Source organism: Oratosquilla oratoria, chromosome 10 (genome assembly GCF_046742065.1).
Source record: "Oratosquilla oratoria isolate Oo_2021 chromosome 10, ASM4674206v1, whole genome shotgun sequence".
Lineage (NCBI taxonomy): Eukaryota > Metazoa > Arthropoda > Malacostraca > Stomatopoda > Squillidae > Oratosquilla > Oratosquilla oratoria.
Genome location: NC_134786.1, coordinates 23,069,475 through 23,091,974, shown reverse-complemented (window position 1 = coordinate 23,091,974; position 22,500 = coordinate 23,069,475). Strand labels below are relative to the sequence as shown.

Genomic DNA, 22,500 nt, shown 5'->3' with positions numbered 1-22,500 from the left:
ACCACCACCACCACTGCCACCACCACCACTGCCACCATCACTATTAACGCCAGCACCATCTCAGCATAAGCTCTTCCCGTGCCCCGTAGTCATCACCTCTCCACACTAACCACCACACCAGCTCCACGATAACCGTCATCGTTAAACACCACATGAGTGGTAATGAACATCACAGTATCCATCACACACCCCAAATCGGTTCGTTACAGTAGTAACCATCTCCTTAACGACCATCTTCACGAAGTCGTGGAACTCAAGTACCCATGTCATACTACCAGTACCATAAGGTCGCCAGCACCATGAATTGCCACCATTTGCACACCAACACCAATCAACACCAGCCAACAGTGTCACTGGCAGCGATACATTTTGACAGTCACAAGATTCGACACCTTTCACTTTCCCCACAAATACCACTCTCACCACCCGATAATACCTCCACGTTTCGCACCATTCAACACCAGTAATCACAACTTGGTGTTGATTATTAACACCACAGAGTTGAACTGAGACGGTGAGGTGGCAGGCAGAATGAAAGGGGAAAGTACAGTCTGGGATGTGAATATTTTGCTGGGTTAAGCAATATGGTACCTCCTTTCCCACCAAGGGTCAGTCACGGAGATGAATAAAATCAGCTGGCAGCGGCCAAAAGAAAATGGTCACCCGATACGGAAGGAGCAGCGTGTACGGCAGTGTTTTTCAAAGCTACGAACATATTCCCTTAAGCGTTAAGTCATCGTAAACGTTTCTGTCGTGTCAGGGCCATGAACTTCGTAACCCTCAATTTTATGTTACAAATTGCTTACATTAACTCGGTGTACCACAAATCTTAGTAACAACCACAACTCTCATTTTCACGTTATAAACCATTTACATTAGCTTCCTGTGCCCCACAACCATAAACATAACCATAACCACATCTTCAATTAATGAAAGACCTGGCAGGAACAGGTTTTCTAGAAAACCACTGTCGCCATTACAGCCGCGCACGTTGCAGCTGCAGCCACCGTTACAGCCCCTATTTCATAGCCATCGTTACAGCTAACAATCTATTCGACCTCAGTGGAATTCAATTCTGTCTCCAAATCGTACATAAATTTAAGATTTCCACAGTTCCGGTTGTCATTCTTGGTTGGGGGGAAGGGGGGAGGGAGGAGAAAAAGGGAGTAAAGGGAAGGGAGAGGGGAAAGGGGGGGGGCTAGTTCAGCAGAGAATAGCTCCCGCCCACAAGTTTCCGCCCAATTTTAGTTGCATTCTGTGCATCAGCCATTATTAGGAGTCCACTGCTAGACAAAGGTCTCCCAACTATTTTTTCATCTTACCATGAATCATGCCACTATACTTATATTCCCCATGTCACTCCTGCAAAATTCTCTATCTCGTCTCTCCACCTGAAACACATCAAGGAACTCTTTACATGTATACATAAGTAATTTCAGTCCATCAATGTGCTGGATAACGTGTGTGTATGTATGTGTTTGTGTGTGTATGTGCGTGCGTGCATACGTGTGTGTATGCACCCTACGTCGACTTCGATAAAAATGTTTTTGTCTTGCGTTGATAGCCATCACGCATAACAGTGTTCTCCACAATGGCGGAGTATGGGCATTCGGTTTCCTGTCGCGTTTGGATGGTAATGACCTCCCCCTCTCCCTCCCCACGTCCCCCTTCCCATCCTTCTCTCCCCCTACCCCCGTTACCCTCAGCACCCCTCACTCCTCTCCCGCCTCCCCTCCTTTCTCCCTTCCCACCTCCCTCCCACACTTGCCAACTCCGACGCTTCTGTCAAATGCAGAAAGGGTTACCAGTACTGGTGTCTGTTTCTCTTGTTAACAAACTAGAGTTTATGAAACTCTGGCTTGACTTTCGACAAGGCGGATCGTGGCAGGACGCTAGTAGGGAGAGGGAGGGGAGGGGAGGGTTTGCCGTGAAGAAGGAGGGAGGGATGGTGGAGGAGGAGGTAGAGGTGGAGGCGGCGTATGAGGTCCACCGGAAACGAGCGCGTACCTCCACCCATGTTTGTCAAAAGCTGGCAAGCCACCGCCGCCGCCGCCACCGCCGCCGCCGCCGCCTCCTCCTCCTCCTCCTCCTCCTCCTCCTCCTCCTCCTCCTCCTCCTCCTCCTCCTCCACCCTCCTCCTCCACCCTCCTCCTCCTCCACCCTCCTCCTCCTCCACCCTCAGCTCCTCCTCCTCCTCCTCCTCCTCCACCCTCCTCTTCCTCCTCTCTCCTCCTCTTCCCTCCACTCTCCTCCTCTTCCCTCCTCCTTCTCCTACTCCTCCTCCTCTCCCTCTTCTTCCTCCTCCTTTCTCCTCCTCCCTCCTCCTCCTCCCTCCTCTTCTCTTCCTCCTTCTCCTACTCCTCCTCTCCCTCTTCTTCCTTCTCCTTCTTCTCCTCCTCCCTCCTCCTTCTCCTCCCTCCTCCTTCTTCTCCTCCTCCTCCTCATTCTTCTCCTCCTCCTCTTCCTTCTCCTCCTCGTGTTCCTCCTCTTCATCCTCCTTCTCCTCCTCGTCCTCCTCCCTCTCCTCCTCCTCCTCTTGCTCCTCCTGCTCCTCCTTCTCCTCCTCATTCTCCTCCTCCTCTTCCCTCTCTTCCTCATTCTTCTTCTCCTCCTCCTCCTTCCCTTGCTCCTCCTCCTCCCTTCTTCTCCTGCTCCTGCTCCTCCCTCCTCCTCCTCTTCGTCCTCCCCTTCGTCCTCCTCTTTCTCTTTTTCCTCCTCCTCATCCCTCATCTTTTTTCACCACCTCTTCCTTTTCTTCCTCCCTACTCTTCCTCCCTACTCTTCTTCCTGTTCTTTACCCTTATCATCCTGTTCTAACCCTGCTCCTACTCCTACTCTTCCTCCTCCTCCTCCTCCCCCTCCCCGCCACCCCTGCTCTTCCTCCCACCTCCCTCCTCCACTTGTATTTAATCTACAATGTATATTTGCATCATTCTATTTAGGTGTTGACTTTCACTGTTTTCCTCTTTTCCACTTCTGAGTATCTCCCTCTCCGTTGCTACATTTCAATTATACACGTTTTCATTGCTATCCCTCTAACAATTTGAAACCCCGACACCAAGTTGTCACCACTGCTGCACGAGTGGCAAAGTTACACATTTCATTGTGATTCTTCCACATGTTCTCGCCCTCATTGAGAGACCAGCCCGGTAGGCCGGCACTTAGTCCCTGAACACGATGTTTCATTAAAGGGACCCAGCGTCAATGAATCTATTGGAATTATTTCATCGTGCACTGGAATATTTTTATTTGTTACTGAAGAGTTTGTTTAGTTGAAGGCCTCCCCCGTCCCTGGGCGAGGGGCCCCTCGTGAACCGTCGTGCCCCGCCGTACTGAACGGGCGGCCCCAACATTCTCTTGGTGTTCGTTCGTCTTTGCGACGTGGAATGCTAAGCACGTACGAGTGAAAGAGTGATGCAATTTTCGTGTTATGCTTTCGGATTTTGACCCTTACAGACGAGCGGGAAATACGGGTGACTGTGTGTGTGTGTGTGTGTGTGTGTGTGTGTGTGTGTGTGTGTGTGTGTGTGTGTGTGTGTGTGTGTGTGTGTGTGTGTGTATGTGTGTGTATGTGTGTGTGTGTGCGCGCGTGCATCCCAGGAGCTCCAAGAGCCTTCCATGGCCAAACTTTTCTGTTGTGTTTGTCTCGCGTTGGTTTTTATTCAATTACTTTCGTTTTGCCGTCGAGGAGAAGTTCCCCTACATTTTGTTGTTGTTGCTGTTGTTTGTCGTGGTAACATAATTGTTTTGTTCATCTATTTATTTATTCGTCTATTTATTCATTTCTATTCTATTCTATTTGTCTACAATCATAATTTTTGACAACCAAAATAGTATCATTGCGATATCGGCAGCAGTGGCTACATCATAAATTTTTTTCTGACAACGATATAGTATGTTTGCAGTAGCATGAACAATAATGACACCCGCATATTCTATGTTTGGGCAACCGGCATTGTATATTTGCGATGTCGTAAACGACTGTGATTATGATATCGGAAAGAACGATTTCTCTACGTCTGAATCCCAGCTGGTGTCGGTGGTAACTGCCACTTGTCAATGTCAGTTCAGAAAGGCTCTTTATCTGTAATCAAGAGGTACCGATGACTGCCACACACCCCAGAATGTCTGTGCATTTAAGGCAAAAGTGAAACTTCAGTCGCATTGAAGTACCCTTTTGGCTCAAGTTCATTATAATCTCGTTTCTTGGTGAATAACGTAGAGAAGTATTTTTTTCGATATCGCAATCGCAGTCTTTTACGACATCGTAAACATACAATGTCGGTTGTTAATCAAGAATAAAACCTGGTACAGTACCACACTGCTGGAACAAGAAAAATCCATGGAGAACACACACCCAAAAAGTCTACGGGGAAAGAGATCATTTTTTCATTCAAAGACGTCTTTTCGGAAACTGCTCTCAAATTTTTGGCAATGTGCCACTCCCCCTTACCTTTCCCCAACTCCCATACCTTCGGCCAACCATGTGATTGTGGCCACCCTTCCCCCTCCCATGCACACAATTAGAGAATGATAATAAATGACTAAAATTACATCAATAAATAGACAAATATTCGCAGTGCTATGGAGGTCTTTGATTCCTGAAAAAAAAAACTAAAGCAGATAGTGATACCTCATGCCCAGTAGCATTCCGAGTACATAGGAAAATGTGACATTTTCGGCCGCAGCAAAGTATCTCTAAGAGAGATGATAGAAATGGTGATCAGTCTCCGGTTCATAGAAAACGGATGGTGGCCATCGCCTAATAGAGACTGCAGCGGTAGCAACAGCAAATGAAGAGGAGACGGAAATCATCAAAGAGGAAATCCTTTGTGGGATTTTCAGATCCCAACATAGAAAAGAGATTAAGTGCTTTCCTCTCATGGACATTTTTAGAGTCTGCTTCTCTCTCTCTTTTTTTTTTTTTTAATTATCTATTTATTTTATTCATTTGTTTATTTATTTATTCATTTTAGTGTCCTCAGCCCCTCTCCCCCGAGGAGTGAAAGGTTTCTACCATTACAAATTAAAATCGTGCTAAGTTCACTATCTACATGTAGGCATATTACTATGGTAAGGGATAGACAAGATAGTAAGCCAGATAAAGCATATCATAAAACTGGTCGCCAGGCAAGATGAAGAACTTTAAAAGTACGGCCCTCGAACTTTCATCGTCGCGACGTAAGCCTAAGTTTGATCCCCAATGGCCAACGGTGACTACCCCTTGGCAAGGCCATCACGGCACATAGGGTAGAGATGATTGTGTCTCGGATGCTGCTAAGCACCTCTGGGCGTAAGTTCTTTGTGTATGTGTATGTGTGTGTTTGTGCGTGAATATATTTGTTCATTTGTTTGCGTGTGTGTGTGTGTGTGTGTGTGTGTGTGTGTGTGTGTGTGTGTGTGTGTGCTCTAGCGTGTATGCGTGCATTCATACATGTTTCTTGTGTTTCTTGTATCTGATACACATACCCACTTGAACACACAAACTTACACCCACATATTCATATATATGTATATATATATATATATATATATGTGTGTGTGTGTGTGTGTGTGTGTGTGTGTGTGTGTGTGTGTGTGTGTGTGTGTGTGTGTGTGTGTGTGTGTGTGTGTACACACAGATACACACACACATGCACACACACACACACACACACACACACACACACACACACATATATATATATATATATATATATATATATATATGTATATGTATATATATATAAATCCTGATCCTGGTAAGGACGAAACGTCAGTGAATAAAACTCCAACTGTTCTCTGCCTTTAGCTCACCGCCCTTCCACTCATATATATATATATATATATATATACATATATATATATATATATATATATATATATATATATATATATATATATACAGTACATACAGGAGCGAAATATGTTTTCTAGCCTCATCCTTGCCGGGAGAGAGCCATGGATGTGAATGGAACTGGCAGCCAGACCAAAGAACTTGTGTCACTTGGAGTGTTGTGGACAGTGTTCGATGGGGTGATTACCATTCATAGAACCATCTAGTTACACTTCTTTCTCTAGAAATACATTCAAAGACGAGGCAGTCAGTCTGTTATCGAGCTTTCTAGGAGTTTTGATTAGCTGTGGGCAGCTGGTCGAGCTGTTGTGTTGAAACTACGTTGGTAATAGAGCGGAAACCGCTCGCTCTGTCTCAGATAACCGCCGAGCCCTACTTAGAAATAGATATGGTTTCATAAGTTTTCGAAAATTTTGTTAATATTTCATTTCCCGTATTTCGTTATGTTTCGTCCCGCCACCTTCTCTCCTAATCTGGCTTTAAATGTCGGGAGTGACTTCTCAATCTAGTGTCGTTGTACGTAAAACTCTTGTGGCCGTAGAATTGAAGTAACTATTTTCTTATTTGTTTTATATTAATTCATACAAGTGTTATTTAAGTGAACACAAACAAAAAAGGAAAAGAATAATGAAAAAAGAAAAGAATCATGTGAAACTCCACGTTTATCTCTATGTAGAATCTCAGAGTACCCAGCTCCTCCGCCGGCCACTGGTTAGTGTGTGTCTGGCCGTTGTCCGAGTTTGTTTCTCGACCTATGCGCCCACGCTTCTATCCCAAAATCGGTGGGATGACCGCGTGTGAATTGCCCGGGGTCATCACCATGGCAACAGCCTTGTTAGACAGAGACGTGAGCTTATATGGAAGTTCCTCCAGGTACCCATCCGCCTACTACTGGCCTTACGGTAAGCCTTGATCACGTAATCAGCAGAGAGGGGAATCTTTTCCAACTGATGTTAATAAAAGGGGAACAAATGATGCGTAGTATATTGGAGTGAGCTTGGTGTGCGGGCGTCAGGTAGGATCGTCTCACCCTGTCGCCGTTTCTAAGTCCTATCATCATCCTCTCCACACTGGGTTGATACTGGTTTTCTGGACAGTGGATTGCTAAATTATCGTCAAGAGTGGACCCGATATTTTTCGCAAATATCTGGTCATGTGTTTCAGTTTTTTCGTTCATGATGTCACAGTGTTTCGTGCATTCTGCACCTCAGTATTCTTTTCTACAAGTGCACATTAAGACCATCACAACCTCAACCGTACAATGACCAACTTTCTAGTTTTTTTCTGGTTAACGTCAGCCTTTTATGATAAGAGTGGGAGAAAAGGGAAGGCCTTGCCCCTCATTAACTGAATAAAACTATCAGGTACTAACGATAAAAAATCTGTAAATATATCTATGTCATGCATCCGGTCATGTCTTCATATTCTCCATGTTGTGGACGTTATGATTGTATGAACACAATGGATGTACATTAAGGAACATATCACAAAAGACATCAGTATATTTGGATATATGGGTTATATTGATATACCAGATATGTCATGGAGTATTGTTATCATCTTCTAAGCTCTATCTCCCTTCGATGTCTAGCGTGCATACGCGCGCACGCACTCTTATGCCTCAACGTGGTAGTCTCAACGACGACTAGCATCTCCACCAGAATGTAGGTTGTGGTACTACGTTTGGAATTGGTGGTGAAAGAAACTCGGGCGGAGTTTTTGGCTTTAATCTTCCAAGTTACGTTCTGAGGGCGTAGTCGGAAAGGTCGTTTAGCTTGGTCACTAAACAATGCACAGTCCCTAGGGAGATGGTAGCTTTCGTCGACAGTACCACGTTGAAGTATATGAGTGCGTGCGCGCGTGTGCACGCTAGTCATCGTAGGGAGATGCAGCTACGAAGATGATAATAGTGTATTAACATCCCTGACATGTCGTGGATGATATCAACATAGTGGACATATCATGAGAAGGTTTTAACATAAACATAGCATGGAGGACTATCATACTTGATATATTCTAGACTATGATAACATATTAGACATGTAGAGGACTTAGTTTCATGACTAAATGCAAGCAATTTTATTCGGTTTGTTCGGCTGATAGGAAGTCTTGTCACAGTAAATGTTAAAGACCTTCATGTAATAACTGAGAAACATCATATTGTCAGTACATTGACCATTGACAGCCATAGCCCCTCCTGTACCTTCATTATCAATAAAATATTCTATCCATTTTTCTCAAGCTCAAGAATCAGTATTATCGTTAATGCAAACACCTGAATCAACGACTACTTATCGTGCGAGTGTCCCTTAAGGAACGATGGGGCAGTGCCAGATGGAAGCAACCACACATTCCTGGCACCCAGTGCCACGTCCACTCCAAGTGTGCCAAGAAGACGCGGGCGATGACTAACACATCTATCTGGGTAATGTCACGGTACTGGTTCGTGCTGCGTCACCAGGCGGGCCCTGGTTCTCTCTCTCCTCCAGTGGCTCGGTGCCACCGTGTTACTCCGGAGACCGTGCCAGTCCCTTTGATAGAGTTACCGTCTTTAAGTTAAATGTGGGTTATCCTAGGGTGACAATTCTTCATGTGGGCCATCCTGGGTTTACGATTCTTCGTTTGTATAAGTTGGTGACAATAAGCATAACCTTCATTCAACCTAACCTAACCTAACCTAACTTTATCTTTATTCTACTGTTGATATTCGGCGTATGGAGTGACAGTTCTTCAGGTGGAATCTCATGGGGTGACGATTCCTCATGTGGGCGTTCTGGGGTGACAATTCTTCATGGGACCCCCGTCATGTTATTGGTAGGACAAGACTGGGGTCTTTAGAAGTGAGGAGTGTACGCCGATTTTGCCCAGTCCCACCCCTCTCTTTCCTTTCCTCCACCCCACCCCTCTCTCTCTCTCTCTCCTCTCTCTCTCTCTCTCTCTCTCTCTCTCTCTCTCTCTCTCTCTCTCTCTCTCTCTCTCTCTCTCTCTCTCTCTCTCTCTCTCTCTCTCTCTCTCTCTCAACTGAAAAATTGCCCAGTGTCATTCAGAATAAAGTATATAAAGTCCATCATAAGATCCCATATAAGGCTGACTCTTAATGCTGATGTTAAAGGCTGTGGCGCATTAGTCACAGATCTCGCTTCGTGGAAACAAAGACTTCAGTTCGATTCTCAGCACTTACGGGTAACTACCACCTGTCCTGGCTGTGCTCGGGCACACAGGGCCAAGGTGACAGCTATGATATTCATACTCGTCTTCATGTTATTGAATGGTTAGGGGTCGTGGTGGCGCGGTCACTCAAGGACCCCGGTTTCGAAAGAGAGTAACTGGTGTTCACAACCCGCAGAGTTCCACATATACTCCCCCCCCCCACTCTCTCTCACTCCCTCCCATCTTCCTCAACTCTTCTTCCTCCACAGCCTTTCTACCTAGCCATCCCTAGTACCTCTCCCACTCCCTCCACTTCTAGGAACTTCGGGTATCTTCCTGGCTCCCGGTTCTCTTCATTCCTCCCTTCGTCCCTTCAATACCCTCCGTGTTTCGTGCCATGTTCTTACATCCTTCTGTTATTTTTTTTTTCATTTCTCCTTCTTCATCTATCCTGTCTATCTTTTTTCTGGTTCATCCATTCGTACTATATCCTCTCATCAGCCACTATATTTTTCTATCCACGCGCAAACACACGCACACAAAACACACACATGCTCGCGCGCACAAACATAAATACTCACACAATCCCGCTCAGGGCTGAAATAATTTCAGTATCGCTGTGCTGCGAGCCATTACTCCAACTCTCGTGGGCGAAGAGTTGGGTATGTGTGTGTGTATATGAGGTCATATATGATCTCCGAGCTCTCCTTCGGAAGGGAAATAGCTGTCGATCACGAATCCAATATGTGATCCAAGACCAGGGTGAATCACACTTCAACTCTTGATCCTTCTCATTTCCACGAAGTTCCATGACACCAAAGGTCTTTCCACTCTTCCCCCAAGCTCCTCCCACTCGTCGCACAATCTCCTCCTACTAGTCCACCAAGCTCCTCCCACTTGTCTCACAAGCGCCTCCTACTAGTCTGTCAAGCTCCTCCCACTTGTCTCATAAGCTCCTCTCACTTGTCTCACAAGTTCCTCTTACTTGCCCCACAAGCTCCTCCCACTTAACCCAGAAACTCCTCCCACTTGTTCCACAAGCTCCACCCATTTTCCCCACAACCTCACCCCTCTTGTCCCACAATCTCTTCCCACTTGTCCCACAATCTCTTCCCACTTGTCCCACATATTCCTCCCAGTTGACACCAAGGATCCTGCTACTTGTTCCACAAGCTTCTCCAACGTGTCCCCACAAGTTCCCCAGATTATCTTCTAACCTTACTCTCATGTAACCAAAACTCCTCCCTCTTACAGTCAGGCTCCTCCCACTTGCCCTTATCATCACCTGCATGTCCCCTTTTCCCGCGCTCGTCCCCCGTTCCCACCGTTTTCATTCTCCCACCTGTTGCTTGAACCCCTTCCCCCCTACCCCCCAATTGCCTTCATATTCTCCCCTCTTCCCCCTGCCAATTCGTCTATTCTCATTTGCCTATCCCTCCTCCTCCTCATCCCTTCTCTCTTTCCTTACATTCTTTCACTGTTGCGCACTCTCTTCTTATTGTTCTTAAGTGGATCACAGTCAAATGCTACGGAAAATGTTTACCGAAAGGAGACTGTTTAGTCCATGATAACGCAAAAGCTATTCATCTTTCTCTCTTCCTCCCACATTCCTCGTCCTTAATCTCCCCCCTACTTTCACCCCTTTCATCCCTCTTCCCCATGTCCCTCCCCACTTGATCCCTACCTCCCCAACATCACTCCCTCCATCTTCCTTTTCTTTCCATATTACTTCTGCCTCCTACCAATCCCTTCCTCCCTTCCTCCCTTCCTCCTTGTTTTATTTCTTTCCCTCCCCTCATACCTCGCTTTTTACTCCTCACCCTGTTTCTCTTCTTTTCTTTCATGTTGACCTTCTTCACTTCCTCTCTGTCGTAGACTTCTTAGTCCCCTTCTCCTCCTCCTCCTCCTCCTCTTCTGTTCCCTCCTCCATCCTTCTGCCATCCCCACTTTTTCCTAGCTCTTCTCTTTCCCCATACCTCTCTCTCTCCTCCTCCTCTCCCCTCCTCCTCCTCCTCTCTTCCCTCCTCCTCATCTATCTCCCCACCTCCTACTCCCTTCCCTCCTCCTCCTCCTCTCTCCCCCTCTTCCTCCTCTTCTCTCCCTCCTCCTACTCCTCCTTCACCTCTCTCACCTCCTCCTCCTCCTCCTCTTCCTCCTCCTCCTCCTCCTCCTCCTCCTCCTCCTTCTCCTTCTCCTCCTCCTCCTCCTCCTCCTCCTCCTCCTCCGACCTCCCCACCTCCCCGGTTGCCCTTATAGTGAGCGCGCCATCGCTCCCATCTGACCGCCATTTTGAATTCCCCCTCAATCTTCCCTCGGTGCCGCTCCCTTCTACAGTACCTCCTTGTCCGGCCCTTTTTTTCTCTCCCACCCTCTTCTTTCATCTTCTTTTCTGGATATTTCGTCGTCATAACTTCCTCAGTTTAGGTTACTTTCCTCCTCCCTACTTCTCCTTTGCCTCGCTATTTCCTCCTCTCATCTCATCCTCCTCCATCCTTCTCCCTTCTCATCCTCCTCCTCCTCCTCCTCACTCAACCCCTTCCTCTAATTAATCTTGTGTTTTGCTTCACATCCAGAACAACCAGTGTTGTACTTCGCCCTTTTGCAATTGTACCCCACCTACCCACACCCCACTTCCATCCTATGAGTCATCCAAACCTTCCTCCTCCTCCTCCTCCTCCTCTTCCTCCTTCTCCTCTTCCTCCTCCTCCTCCTCCTCCTCCTCCTCCTCCTCTTCCTCCTCCTCTTCTTCCTCGAAAGGGTTTTCCGAGAATTGTGTTAGGGCTGGAAATTTTTGAAGATCATTGAGGAATATTTCAACCACCTGAGATATGTGGATAACATAATTCTCATTTTCAGAAATAGCAGAAGACTTGCAAGATATGCTAAGTAATTTCAACACTGAAAGTTTCATAGTAGGGGTGAATAAAAGTAGAATCAAAGTAATGTTCAACTCTGAAATCAGAATTTAAAAGCAAAAAAAAATACAATTGTGATTGATGAGATATTATGAACATTAAAAAAATCACTGTAAGGCGAAAAATGCTTTGTCAGAAATATGTCATGATATTCTGTCTGCCTGTATGGCTGGTACCCCAAGTTTACAATCACTTTATAGTCTCAGCTATGATCTACGGATAAGAAACTTGGAAAGTGACAAAGATGTTGACAACAAAGCTAAAGGATGCACAAAGAGGAATGGAGAGATCTGGGCAAGTTCGGTTCGAGACCAAACTGGTGTGAAAGATATTGTAGAGGCATTAAGAAAAAATGGAAAATGGATTTGGGCAAGAAAAGTAGCCAGAAGAATGGTAGATGGAGCATGTGTGCCCCTTACTAGACGCTGCAAGTTGGTAAGTGTGAAAAGCAGGTGGTGGGGAGACAAGGTAGAGAGGTTTACAAGGGTGAGGCATAGGTTGATTCAGTCGAACGACTCACAGAGGAGGTTGGGAGAGGCCTTGTCCAACGGTGGACTACGAATAGCTGATTGATATATAATATGTATTGTATGTATTTGTATCCGCATACGTGTATGAATGTACACCCCCCTCTGACGCATTTTGTGTTTACAAGGACACATACATTAGATACCTTTAGGGTTTGTTCTTATACTCGACACTCCCACACCATCAACCTCTTCAGTTCATTATGAACTACCGCCAATATGAACACCTTTACCACCTCCCCGTCCCCCTCCCACACAGTCCCCTGCAGCAGCTATCCCACGGTATTCCAAACTCCTTCGCCTCCCCTCTTTCCTCCTCCTCCTCCTCTTCCTCCTCCTCTTCCTCCTTCTCCTATTTCCCTCCTCCTCGTTCTTCTCCTATTCCCCTCCTCCTCCTCCTTCTCCTATTCCCCTCCTCCTCCTCCTCCTCCTCCTCCTCATCATCATCATCATCATCATCATCATCATCATCATCATCATCATCATCATCATCAATATCATTATCATCATCCTTACTATCTTTTATATCATCCTCGTCATACCTCACCTCTTATCCTCCTCTCCTTCCCGCTCAACCTCCTCCTTTTTTCCTTCTTCCTCCTCCTCTTCCTACACCTCTGCCTCTGAGGACTGGCGCCCTCTCTTCTTCAGCCTTTCATCAGAAGCCCCCGCGCCCTTGAATACTGAAGAGTTTCGTTCTTCCCACCTCTTGTGGTTTTTCCTTCAGCTGCTCCTACTGTTACACACACAACACACACACACACACACACACACACACACACACACACACACACACACACACACACACACACACACACACACACACACACACACACACACACACACACAGGCCCTCCTGGAGAGCACGGGGTCATGCCCTCGGTTGCACAAAAATCCTCACGAACTAACCAGAGTAAAATTTATCAAGTGATTCATCCTAGCCAACTGCCCCCTCCTTCCACCTTCTCCTCCTCTTCCCTCCTTTCCTCCTCGTTTTCCTCCTCTTCATCCTTCTCTTCCTCATCTTAGTCCTACCCTTCCTCGTCCTCCTCCTCCTCCTTCTTCCGTTTTCTCCTCCTCCTCGTTCCTCTCTGTTCCCCCTCCTCCTCCTCCTCCTCCTCCTCCTCCTCCTCCTCCTCCCCCTCCCCCTCCCTTTTGTCTCCGTACCCACTCATACTTACGTATTACAGTACCCTCCCCTCCCTCAATCCCTCCCTCCCTCCCTTCCTTCCTTCCTCCACTCCCTCCCCCTCCCCCCGTCCCACCCTGCTTCACCCGAGCTCTCCCGCCTTCCGCCCCTGGAAGCGTTCCGCCCCCCAGTCATTAGTTCCGGAGCCTGCACACCAATGAGCACCTCGCTGCCGAAGTATACTGGACGACACGCACGCACACACGCACACGCAGGAAAACACACTAGCACGCACAGGCGCATGGGGATAGATGCGCGGGCGTACGCGCACATCCACACGCGCGTGCTCATATAATCGTACATACAGGTATGAGAGATTGGCGAGTAAGAGACAGGACTGCACGAGTGTTGCTCATTTCCTGTGTACTACCCTACACACGCACATATACACTCATACGAACAAGACTAAAAAAAACAATATTAGCGAAAAGAAAGAGAGAGAGAGAGAGAGAGAAAGAGAGAGAGAGGGAGAGAGAAAAAACACGAGAGGAGATTTCAACGCGCACCTCGAACAAGTACCGATCCTCCAAGTGTTGTTTAGCTCTCGAGTTCTTCCTGTCGGTTCCCCCTCGATCAGACTCTGCAGTGACCCATGTCGGGTGTCTTGCTCCCCAGCACCGCCTCCTGGAGGGCCTCTGACAGGTTGGTTTTCCCTCTTCTGTGTAGGGACGCTTCCAAAGGCTCACTCTACACAGAGGATGCTTTTCCCCTCTGGTGAAGAAAAAATTGACCTGGCGGCGAATCCTTTCACTTCACAGGCTAAATAAAATCGTTAGGTGGTATATAGAGAAAATATAGGGCCTAAGGACACTCTATATGTTTCTTTTTGTTTTTATTTTATATTATTTGTCCATAGAATACGTCATCATATTTGAAGCATTATTCCCTTCTTAATCGATGGGATGTTATGAAAATTTGAAGAAAAACTGGCGGTAACTTATAAAGGAGCATGCGGTATAGAAGGGTTTGATGCTATGTTACATCATTTATCGGTTAGGTTAATATCAGTTGGTTTTCGGTCGTATAAGTAATGCTGTGCTCAGATAAACTTTATACTCACTTCCCCTCTCTTCCTCCTCTACTTCCTCCTCCTCCTCCTCTTCCTCTTTCTCCTCTTCTTCCTTTCACTTCGTCAATGATCCTCTCTTGGCCTTTCCTCCCCTTTGCGTTCCCTCGTAGGTCTCTCCCTTCCCTCACTCCCTACCTCCCTCTTTCCCTAATTCCCTTCCTCCCTCTCTCCCTCCCTTTGCTGACTTCCAGGTTTGGTGTCGACGTCCCTAGAAATTCTCTGTTCGTTGGGTTCCTCGAGAAAGACATAGTTCTTCGGTCAGAACGCCGTCGTCGTCGTCTGCAGGAGGGAGGAGGAGTAGGAGTAGGAGTAGGAGGAGGGATAGGAGAACCCGAACCCAAAGACCTATGTGGAGAGAGAGAGAGAGAGAGAGAGAGAGAGAGAGAGAGAGAGAGAGAGAGAAAGAGAGAGGATGGGGGGCTTCATCGTGTAGAATAAATGAACATGGTTTTGGAAGTGGTTGTCGTTAGTTGGGAGGATGGCTACCTAGGATTGGTGCAAGGTAATCTGCATCCTGCGTTGATGCAGTTAAGGCTTTAGAAGTGGATGTAGTGTTTGTAATGATGGTAATGATAGTACTCATGGTAGTAATGGTAGTGATGGTCATGGTATTGGAGATAGTGTGGTGGTGACGGGAGGCATAGTAATGGGATTGGTGCTAATTGTAATTGTGGTGGTGTTGGTAGCAGTAGCGGGACTAGAGCTGGTGTTGTAGGATTTTTTAGTGGCAGTTGTGGAGTGTTTTGGCCGCTGTTGGGATCAACAAAAACTAGATTTTGTGGTGTTTCGCCAGTCTCCTCCCCTACCCCACCCCCCCGAGTCTGTCTGATTCTCTACGGAAGTTGTTGTAGACGGGACCGTGAGTGTTGTAGATGCTAGACAGTGGTGGATACTGGAAGGATTACTTCTGTAACTGTAAAGAGTGTCTATTATGGTTGATTGTTAGTTGTTGGGGACCCAATGCCCGTGGTTAGGCTAGTTGTAGTAATATTAATGCTACCAAAGTTTGTTGTAGAAGGTGAATTTTGAATGGAATTTGAAATTTCTTGGAGTGTTAGAAACGGATTTGATAGCTGATACTTCGGTTATCGGCTGTGATTTATATCGTTGGCACGTTATGTGGGGTTTGGGGTAAAGAGGTTTGCACTTGTGTCTCATCTTACGAATATTCTTCATTCGGAAGCCGAATCACGGAACAAGCAGGGTCATGGTTGAAGGAGACCCCGTTCAGGATGGGGACCGCTTGCAACTGGCTCTTATCACACCAGAATATGTGCAATGTGTCATGTTGTTTAAGGGCACGCTGAGTTACGTGAAGGCGCATGGCTGCTAAAGGCAATAATTAGACCAAGTCCTTAGTTCTGTTGACGCCAAGCGACTTGTCTTTCGTAGCACATAAGGTATAGGTAACGTCTTAGTCTGGAGCTAAGAGACTGCTTGTGTAAGTTCCTTACTTTTCCTTGTGGCGGAGATAACGGTTGTTGTGTTGTCATTGTTATTGCCGGTGATGGGAACAATAATGATGTGTTGCTTGTCGCAATTTTCGGTGGTTTGCACCAGTGGTGATGGTAGTAGTAGTGGTGATGGTGGAGATAGCTACCTATACAGACACAGGTACTAACACACAGTTCACGAGTACGACGGAAGCTGACAGTATTGGTGGAAGGAGGCGTAATGTTGTTAGCGGCGACGCCTGCCGCTCTTGTTGGTGGTGGCGATGGTGGAGGCGGTGACGGAGGCGAGCGGTGGTGGTGGTGGTAGCTGTCGGGCTGCCTCAAGGTGAAACGTGCCTCTAGGCGAGGCTCGAGGCAGGGTAAAAGGGCAGGAGCTCGCCGCCGCCACCTCCACCGCCTCCACCACCACCACCACCACCTCCTCCTCCTCCTCCTCCTCCTCCTCCTCCTCCTCCTCCTCCTCCCCCTCCTCCAACTCCTCCTCCTCCTCCTCCACCACCACTTGGGAACACTTACTCGCTCGCTCGCTTCTCCTTGCCTCCTTGGGGGAGAGGTTGCGGGGTGTGAGGACCTTTTCCATAATCCCGAAGGAGGCGCTGACGGAGTCGCCGAAGGAACTGGAGTAATGAAGCAAGTTGATGAGTTTTGGAGTTAGTGGGGGGAAATTCAAAATATGATTTGAAATGACAATTGACAAAATGGTCAGATTAGACGCCATATGAGAATGAAACCTTTATTAAAAATACGACATTTTGCTTGTTAAATCTTTTTCAAGTACATAGTCGTAGAATACGACTTCTAAGCTATTTATACATCACGGAATGGATGAGGATGTGTTAATTACTTAGATGTTGTATTCTACGTCTATATACTTGAAAAAATATTAAAAAAGAGAAACATACTTTTTTAAGAAAGGCTTTATCCTCGTATGGCATCTACTCTGGCCAGATTTAAAGTGGCGTCGGCAGTGATGGTATCATTGGAAAGACAAATATGTGGACACAAATTTCTAGTATGTATTAAAAATGTAAGGAATGGTGTTAATTGCGATGATAAATTGTTAATGATTTAGTTACGAAGGAGCTGACCTTGGTTCTTTACATTGTAAACCTTTTGTTACGGTGACGTCACTTTGTATTTATTTATCTATTTATTTATTTATTTGTTTATTTTTGGTGGCAGGCGATTTTTTCATCTAAGGGGTGGTGTTGGACCAGTTTGGTCCAACTTTGGTTCTCGGCTGATTAGAATTGCCCGGTTTCAGCCAGAACAACAAAGAGTTGGAAGACCTCGTTATTACAGCGAAGCGGGGGATGGGGATGGGGCGAGTACTGTACCGGATGTTATTTTTTCTAGTCGAATTATCTTTGACTCATTCTTGTTCTTATTCTTGTTGTTATTTTTTTTTTTTTGGGGGGGGGGTGGGAGTCAGGTATTGTCACCAGTCATTCGTATTCATTTTTTTTTTTTTTTCGTCCTTCGTATCTTGGTTTCGTTTGTTTACTTATCGCATCGTGAATCGAAAAACCTCGTAATGATCGAACAGGGAGGATGGCAGTCGACGAGAGAGAGAGAGAGAGAGAGAGAGAGAGAGAGAGAGAGAGAGAGAGAGAGAGAGAGAGAGAGAATTATTTTAAGGACATAAAAAAAACACTAGGATGTTGCAGTCAATAAAAGGCAGTCGAGGTGGAAATTATCCAATAAAACTCAGCTAGCAAAGGCAGGCAGGCAGGCAGGGAGGCAGGCAGGCAGGAAAGAAAGAAAATTGTAAAGAGCGAGGGGGGTGAGCATATGCGACTTCAAGGTTACAGAACCCGAAGAGCAGAGGCCACCTTCACGTGTCAGCCCTCCAACGCCCTATCAGACCTCTCTTCCACCCCACAGTATTTCCCTTCTCTTGCCCCTTCTTCCTCTCTCCCCCAGTACGCCCACACAATTCACATCGCCTCAAGATCCCCACCTGCCTCATCCTCTTCCCTCCTTCCCTGCCAACTCCTTATTTTAAACCTGGGGAAGGATTAATCCCCACACATACATGCACGCATATGCGCACTCCCACTCCACCCCCGCCCCAAGTAACTCATTGTGCTGTGTACAACTCTTCCGTATAACGCGTCATTGCTAATACGCTGTCTCACGCACCCAGGTATGCTCCAACATTATTTCTGGTCCATAATTCCCCCCTTACCTTCCATCCCTCCCCGTCCACTCCCCCCGTACCTTCCCCCTCCCCCTATCCCTCCCCATTCCCCTCTCCCTCCTCCTCCCCTTCCCCTCTCTCGTATCCTCCGACTTCTCTTGAGTAAGTCACTGCCACGTACTGTACACCTCACGCACCCCCACCCGACTTCGCCCACCGTGCCTCCAGTGACCTGGGACTCGAGGGTTCACGAGACACCTGCCTGCCTGCCCCCGTCTAATTGCTTGTGTCGTGTCTTTTGGGGTCTCACGAGTTCAAGCCGTGAGTAGTCCCCACGGTGTTTCCTGTTTCGTTTTTGTGTCTTCCAGGAACGATAAGAGAAAATGTCTGTGGTGTTCTTGTGTGTGTGTGTGCGCGCGTGCGTGTATGTATATATGTGTGTGTGTGTGTGTGTGTGTGTGTGTGTGTGTGTGTGTGTGTGTGTGTGTGTGTGTGTGTGTGTGTGTGTGTGTGTGTGTGTGTGTGTGTGTGTGTGTGTGTGTGCACGTGCGCGTGTATGTGTGTGTGCACGCGCGCGTGTATCCCTTGTTTCTTTTGACTTCCAAATAATGTTCCTTGCAGTCGTCTCCTCCCTCCCTTAGCCCCTCACCCATGCAGACTTCATTCATGTTCTGTTCATTTGGTTTCTGATTTTTTTTTTTTTTTTTTAACCTTTCATTTTGATTTCTGAACTAGCGGAAAGCCTGACGCGTTCGCTGGTGGCGTAATCTGAAGCGATCTGGTCTCACATTCGCGTAGTTGTGGTTTCGAATCCCGCACTTCTTTCCGATTACCAGCAGTGACTATTACCTTCCCCAACAGTTCCCAAAGCGCATCATAGGACGAAGGTTACGGCTTCGGCCGCAGCTATGCTGCTCCTGGAATAGGTTCTTCACCTTGTTTCCTAGTGTGTGGCCTAGCAGGAGACCTTCTAGTCTGAGGAGGCTGACCGAAAAAGTCGAAGAGTTGTAGCAACTTTTGTTTCTGCTTCTCAGTTAGTTCTTAAACGTTACGTTTGCGCTCTTAAAGATGTAGAGAAGCATCACAGACCACTTGGAAACAACTAGTTAATGGAACAGTGGTTTTCTTTCTTCATTTTTTCATATTCTCATTTTTTCTTTTTATTCGTTTTTTTTTTTCTTTTTTCTCGTCACCGTGCTGAGTGAATAATCATTTCCATTTTTCTTTATTTATCTGAGGAAGAGACATGATAAGGGAACGTCAGCAGACCTTTGCGCCACAGACTAATTACTTGTGCAACTTACTGTATACATAACTACCGGGTCGACATTATGACGGAAGGAATTACCCGCTTCATCTGGTGACTAATGATAGTTGGGTCGCTGACGTCACAGCAAACTGACGCCGGTCGTTTCCGTAGGTACCGGCGAGTAACCGAGTTGCTGCCCCGGTTCAATGGTACTCGCCCGGTTGATTGACGGAGTTAGTCACGTGGTTTATGGCTCGGGGCGTTGGAAATGAGCGATTGGTCGGGTTTTTGTGGAGGACCGTAAAGCGGCCCAGATCCCCCCTTAACTTAGGCTTCTTTAAGGAATCCATTCCTCAATCAGGAGGACCATTTTCGTCCCGAAGAAGGAAAAGAAGATGATGAAGAAGAGGAATGTGATGATATGACATATGATGATGATGTTGTTTTTATTGTTGGTGGTGGTGGTGGTTGTGGTGTTCAACTGATTCCTACGGTACAAGAGGTGATAGGACAAAGTTACTTGCTTACGGAACCTCAGAGTCTTCTTACATGGAACATATAGATTGCTGTGGCCTACACCAGAAGCATCCTGAGGGTTTTTTTAATACAAATGTGGCCTTTATTGCCTATGACTTGATATATCTTCTGTACAGTGGTCAACCTTATAGTACACTGTGCTTCCATGTACAAAAATATATATATTTGTGCCTGAATAGTGAAAATTAGTGTAGCAGGACAAATAATTTTGACCGCAAGTGTTTCCGTTTGTTAGCATGAAGCTGCTGTTTTTAATAACATTTAACTGTAATATCTGTGAGTCAAGAGCAGATATACAGACATCACTTAGCATAATGTTATCGTGTTAAGCATTGCGTAAATGTACCTCTGGCCGTACATTACAAGCGGCAAGGATATGTGTGTGCGTTGATGTATTTCCGTTACCATTGAACTTTTACGCCGTGACTAAGGCAGTGTAATACTACGGTGTAAACAAACACTCAGACAACCATAACGCTTGAACCGCTGTATCGGTTTCAAGTGCTGGCAGCTGTACGTCCCCTTGCCCTAAACTTAATAAAATTGTATGACGCTAAACAGAATGAAAAATATAGATTGCATGACCGCAGGAAAGGGATTAAATCTACACGAATATGAATAATGGCGAGAGGGAAGGAAGGAGAGAGCAGTGAAGAAGAGAAGTGAAGAGAAGAGGAGAGAGCAGAAGTGTGCGGGTGAGAGGTTGGGGGGTGCTCGCTGCTCCTCGTAGAAAACGGAATCAGGTCTTTCGGTGAGAACTGTGTTCACTAGACATTCGGCAGATTTCATAGTTATGTAGCTTTGACGTTGTTGATTACATGGCTTGTAGTACATCTTTGTACATTTGGACTCGTAAATCTTTGTTACCGTTGTTAGTAATGGCGTAGAATCGCGATACAAATTTAAGAAATGACAACATTTGGAAAGGCCCACACGAGATGAGAGGGGGAGGGGAAGGATAGGAAGGAGGGGGAAGGTTGGAAAGGAAGGAAGGACTGGAGAGGAAGAGCGGGAAGAAGTGACATTTTTTTTTTTTTTTTTTGTCAATTGAGTTTTGTAGAAATTTATCATTTTAGCTATTTAGAGGGTGATCTACAATTTGGAGTCGGTGCGTAACTGCCATGTGCCTTGACTACCTAATCATACAGTAGGCATAGACCTTCGTACATGTATCGTAAATATATGGACACGAGTGCAGGTCTCAGTGGGTACCAGACAAGCTGTCCGGGCATGTAGGGTATAAGTGACAGCATTGGCTGACGTTATGGGATTCCTGGTGTAAAGTCTGAACCTTCGCCTTGGTTCGCATTAGTTCTGTCGGTAATCCCTTGTCCTCAGTGTACGGTTGACTTGTTTAACGAGTTTGCTGTTGTTGTTGTCATTGGTGGTGGTGCAGAGTTTGGTATTGTTACATATGTTGTTGTTGGTGGTGTTGGTGCAGATTTTAGTGTTGTAGATAACGATACTGAAGATAGTGATGTTGCGGATGTTGGTGTTATTATTACAGATATTGTTGTTGGTGGTGGTGATGGTGCAGATTTTGGTGTCGTAGATGTTGGTGTTGAAGATGGTTTTGTTGCAGATGTTGGTATTATTGATACATTGTTGTTGCTGGTGGTGGTGTAGACTTTAATGTAGCTATTGGTGTTGAAGATGGTGGTGTTGCAGATGTTGGTGTTATTGTCACAGATGCTGTTATTTATTCAGACGTTGTTTTTGCTGTAAACGTTATTGTTGTTGTTGTAGACGTCATTTTTACTGACATTGTTGTCTGTTGTTGCAGACATTATTGTAACAGACGTAGTTGTTTTTGTTGGTGAAGACGTTATTGTTACATACGTTGTTGTTTTTGTTGTTGCAGACGTTTTTGTTACAGAGATTATTGTTTTTGTTGCTGCAGACGTTTTTACACTTTCTGTTATTGCAGACGTTTTTATTACAGACATTGTTGTTTTTGCTGTTCCAGTCGTTATTGTTACATTGTTGTTTTTGTTGTTGCAGACATTATTCTTACAGACTGTTGTTTTTGTTGTTTCAGATGTGGAAGAGGAGTCTGCCTCGCTGGCCCACGTCCCGCCCACGTTGCACGAGTACATGCCCGACTTCAGCGAGTTCATCGAAGGTTACGGGGGGCCTCTACCCGAGACCCGCGTCAACCCCGTCCTCAGTTCGTCCTCGACCACGCACACCACCTCGCCCTCCACAGTGCAGACGAGCATCGCGGCAGCAGCGGCGGCGGCGGCGGCGGCGGCGGCGGCAGCGGCGGGGCCACCGGGGGCTGTGGTGTTGCCTGGGGGTGTCTCTGTGTCAACCTCAAGTGTCAGTCCTTCCACCACTTCGCCTTCGAACACGACGTCACCCTCGGCGCATCCTCTCACCCACGTCTCACACTCCGCACAGTATCTCGAAGGTAAGAATTCACTTGTTCATAAAT

General features: G+C 46.4%; 1 protein-coding gene across 5 annotated transcripts in view; it reads left to right on the top strand.

Moving 5' to 3' along the window:
- The window catches only part of pnt (ETS transcription factor pointed), a 729,717-nt gene that overhangs the window by 659,302 nt on the left and 47,915 nt on the right, over positions 1-22,500 (top strand). For all 5 annotated transcript variants that reach the window (XM_076191626.1, XM_076191624.1, XM_076191625.1 and 2 more), the window contains one exon: positions 22,105-22,476. In XM_076191626.1, coding sequence (XP_076047741.1) covers positions 22,105-22,476 — 372 coding nt within the window. The remainder of the gene's footprint in view (positions 1-22,104; positions 22,477-22,500) is intronic.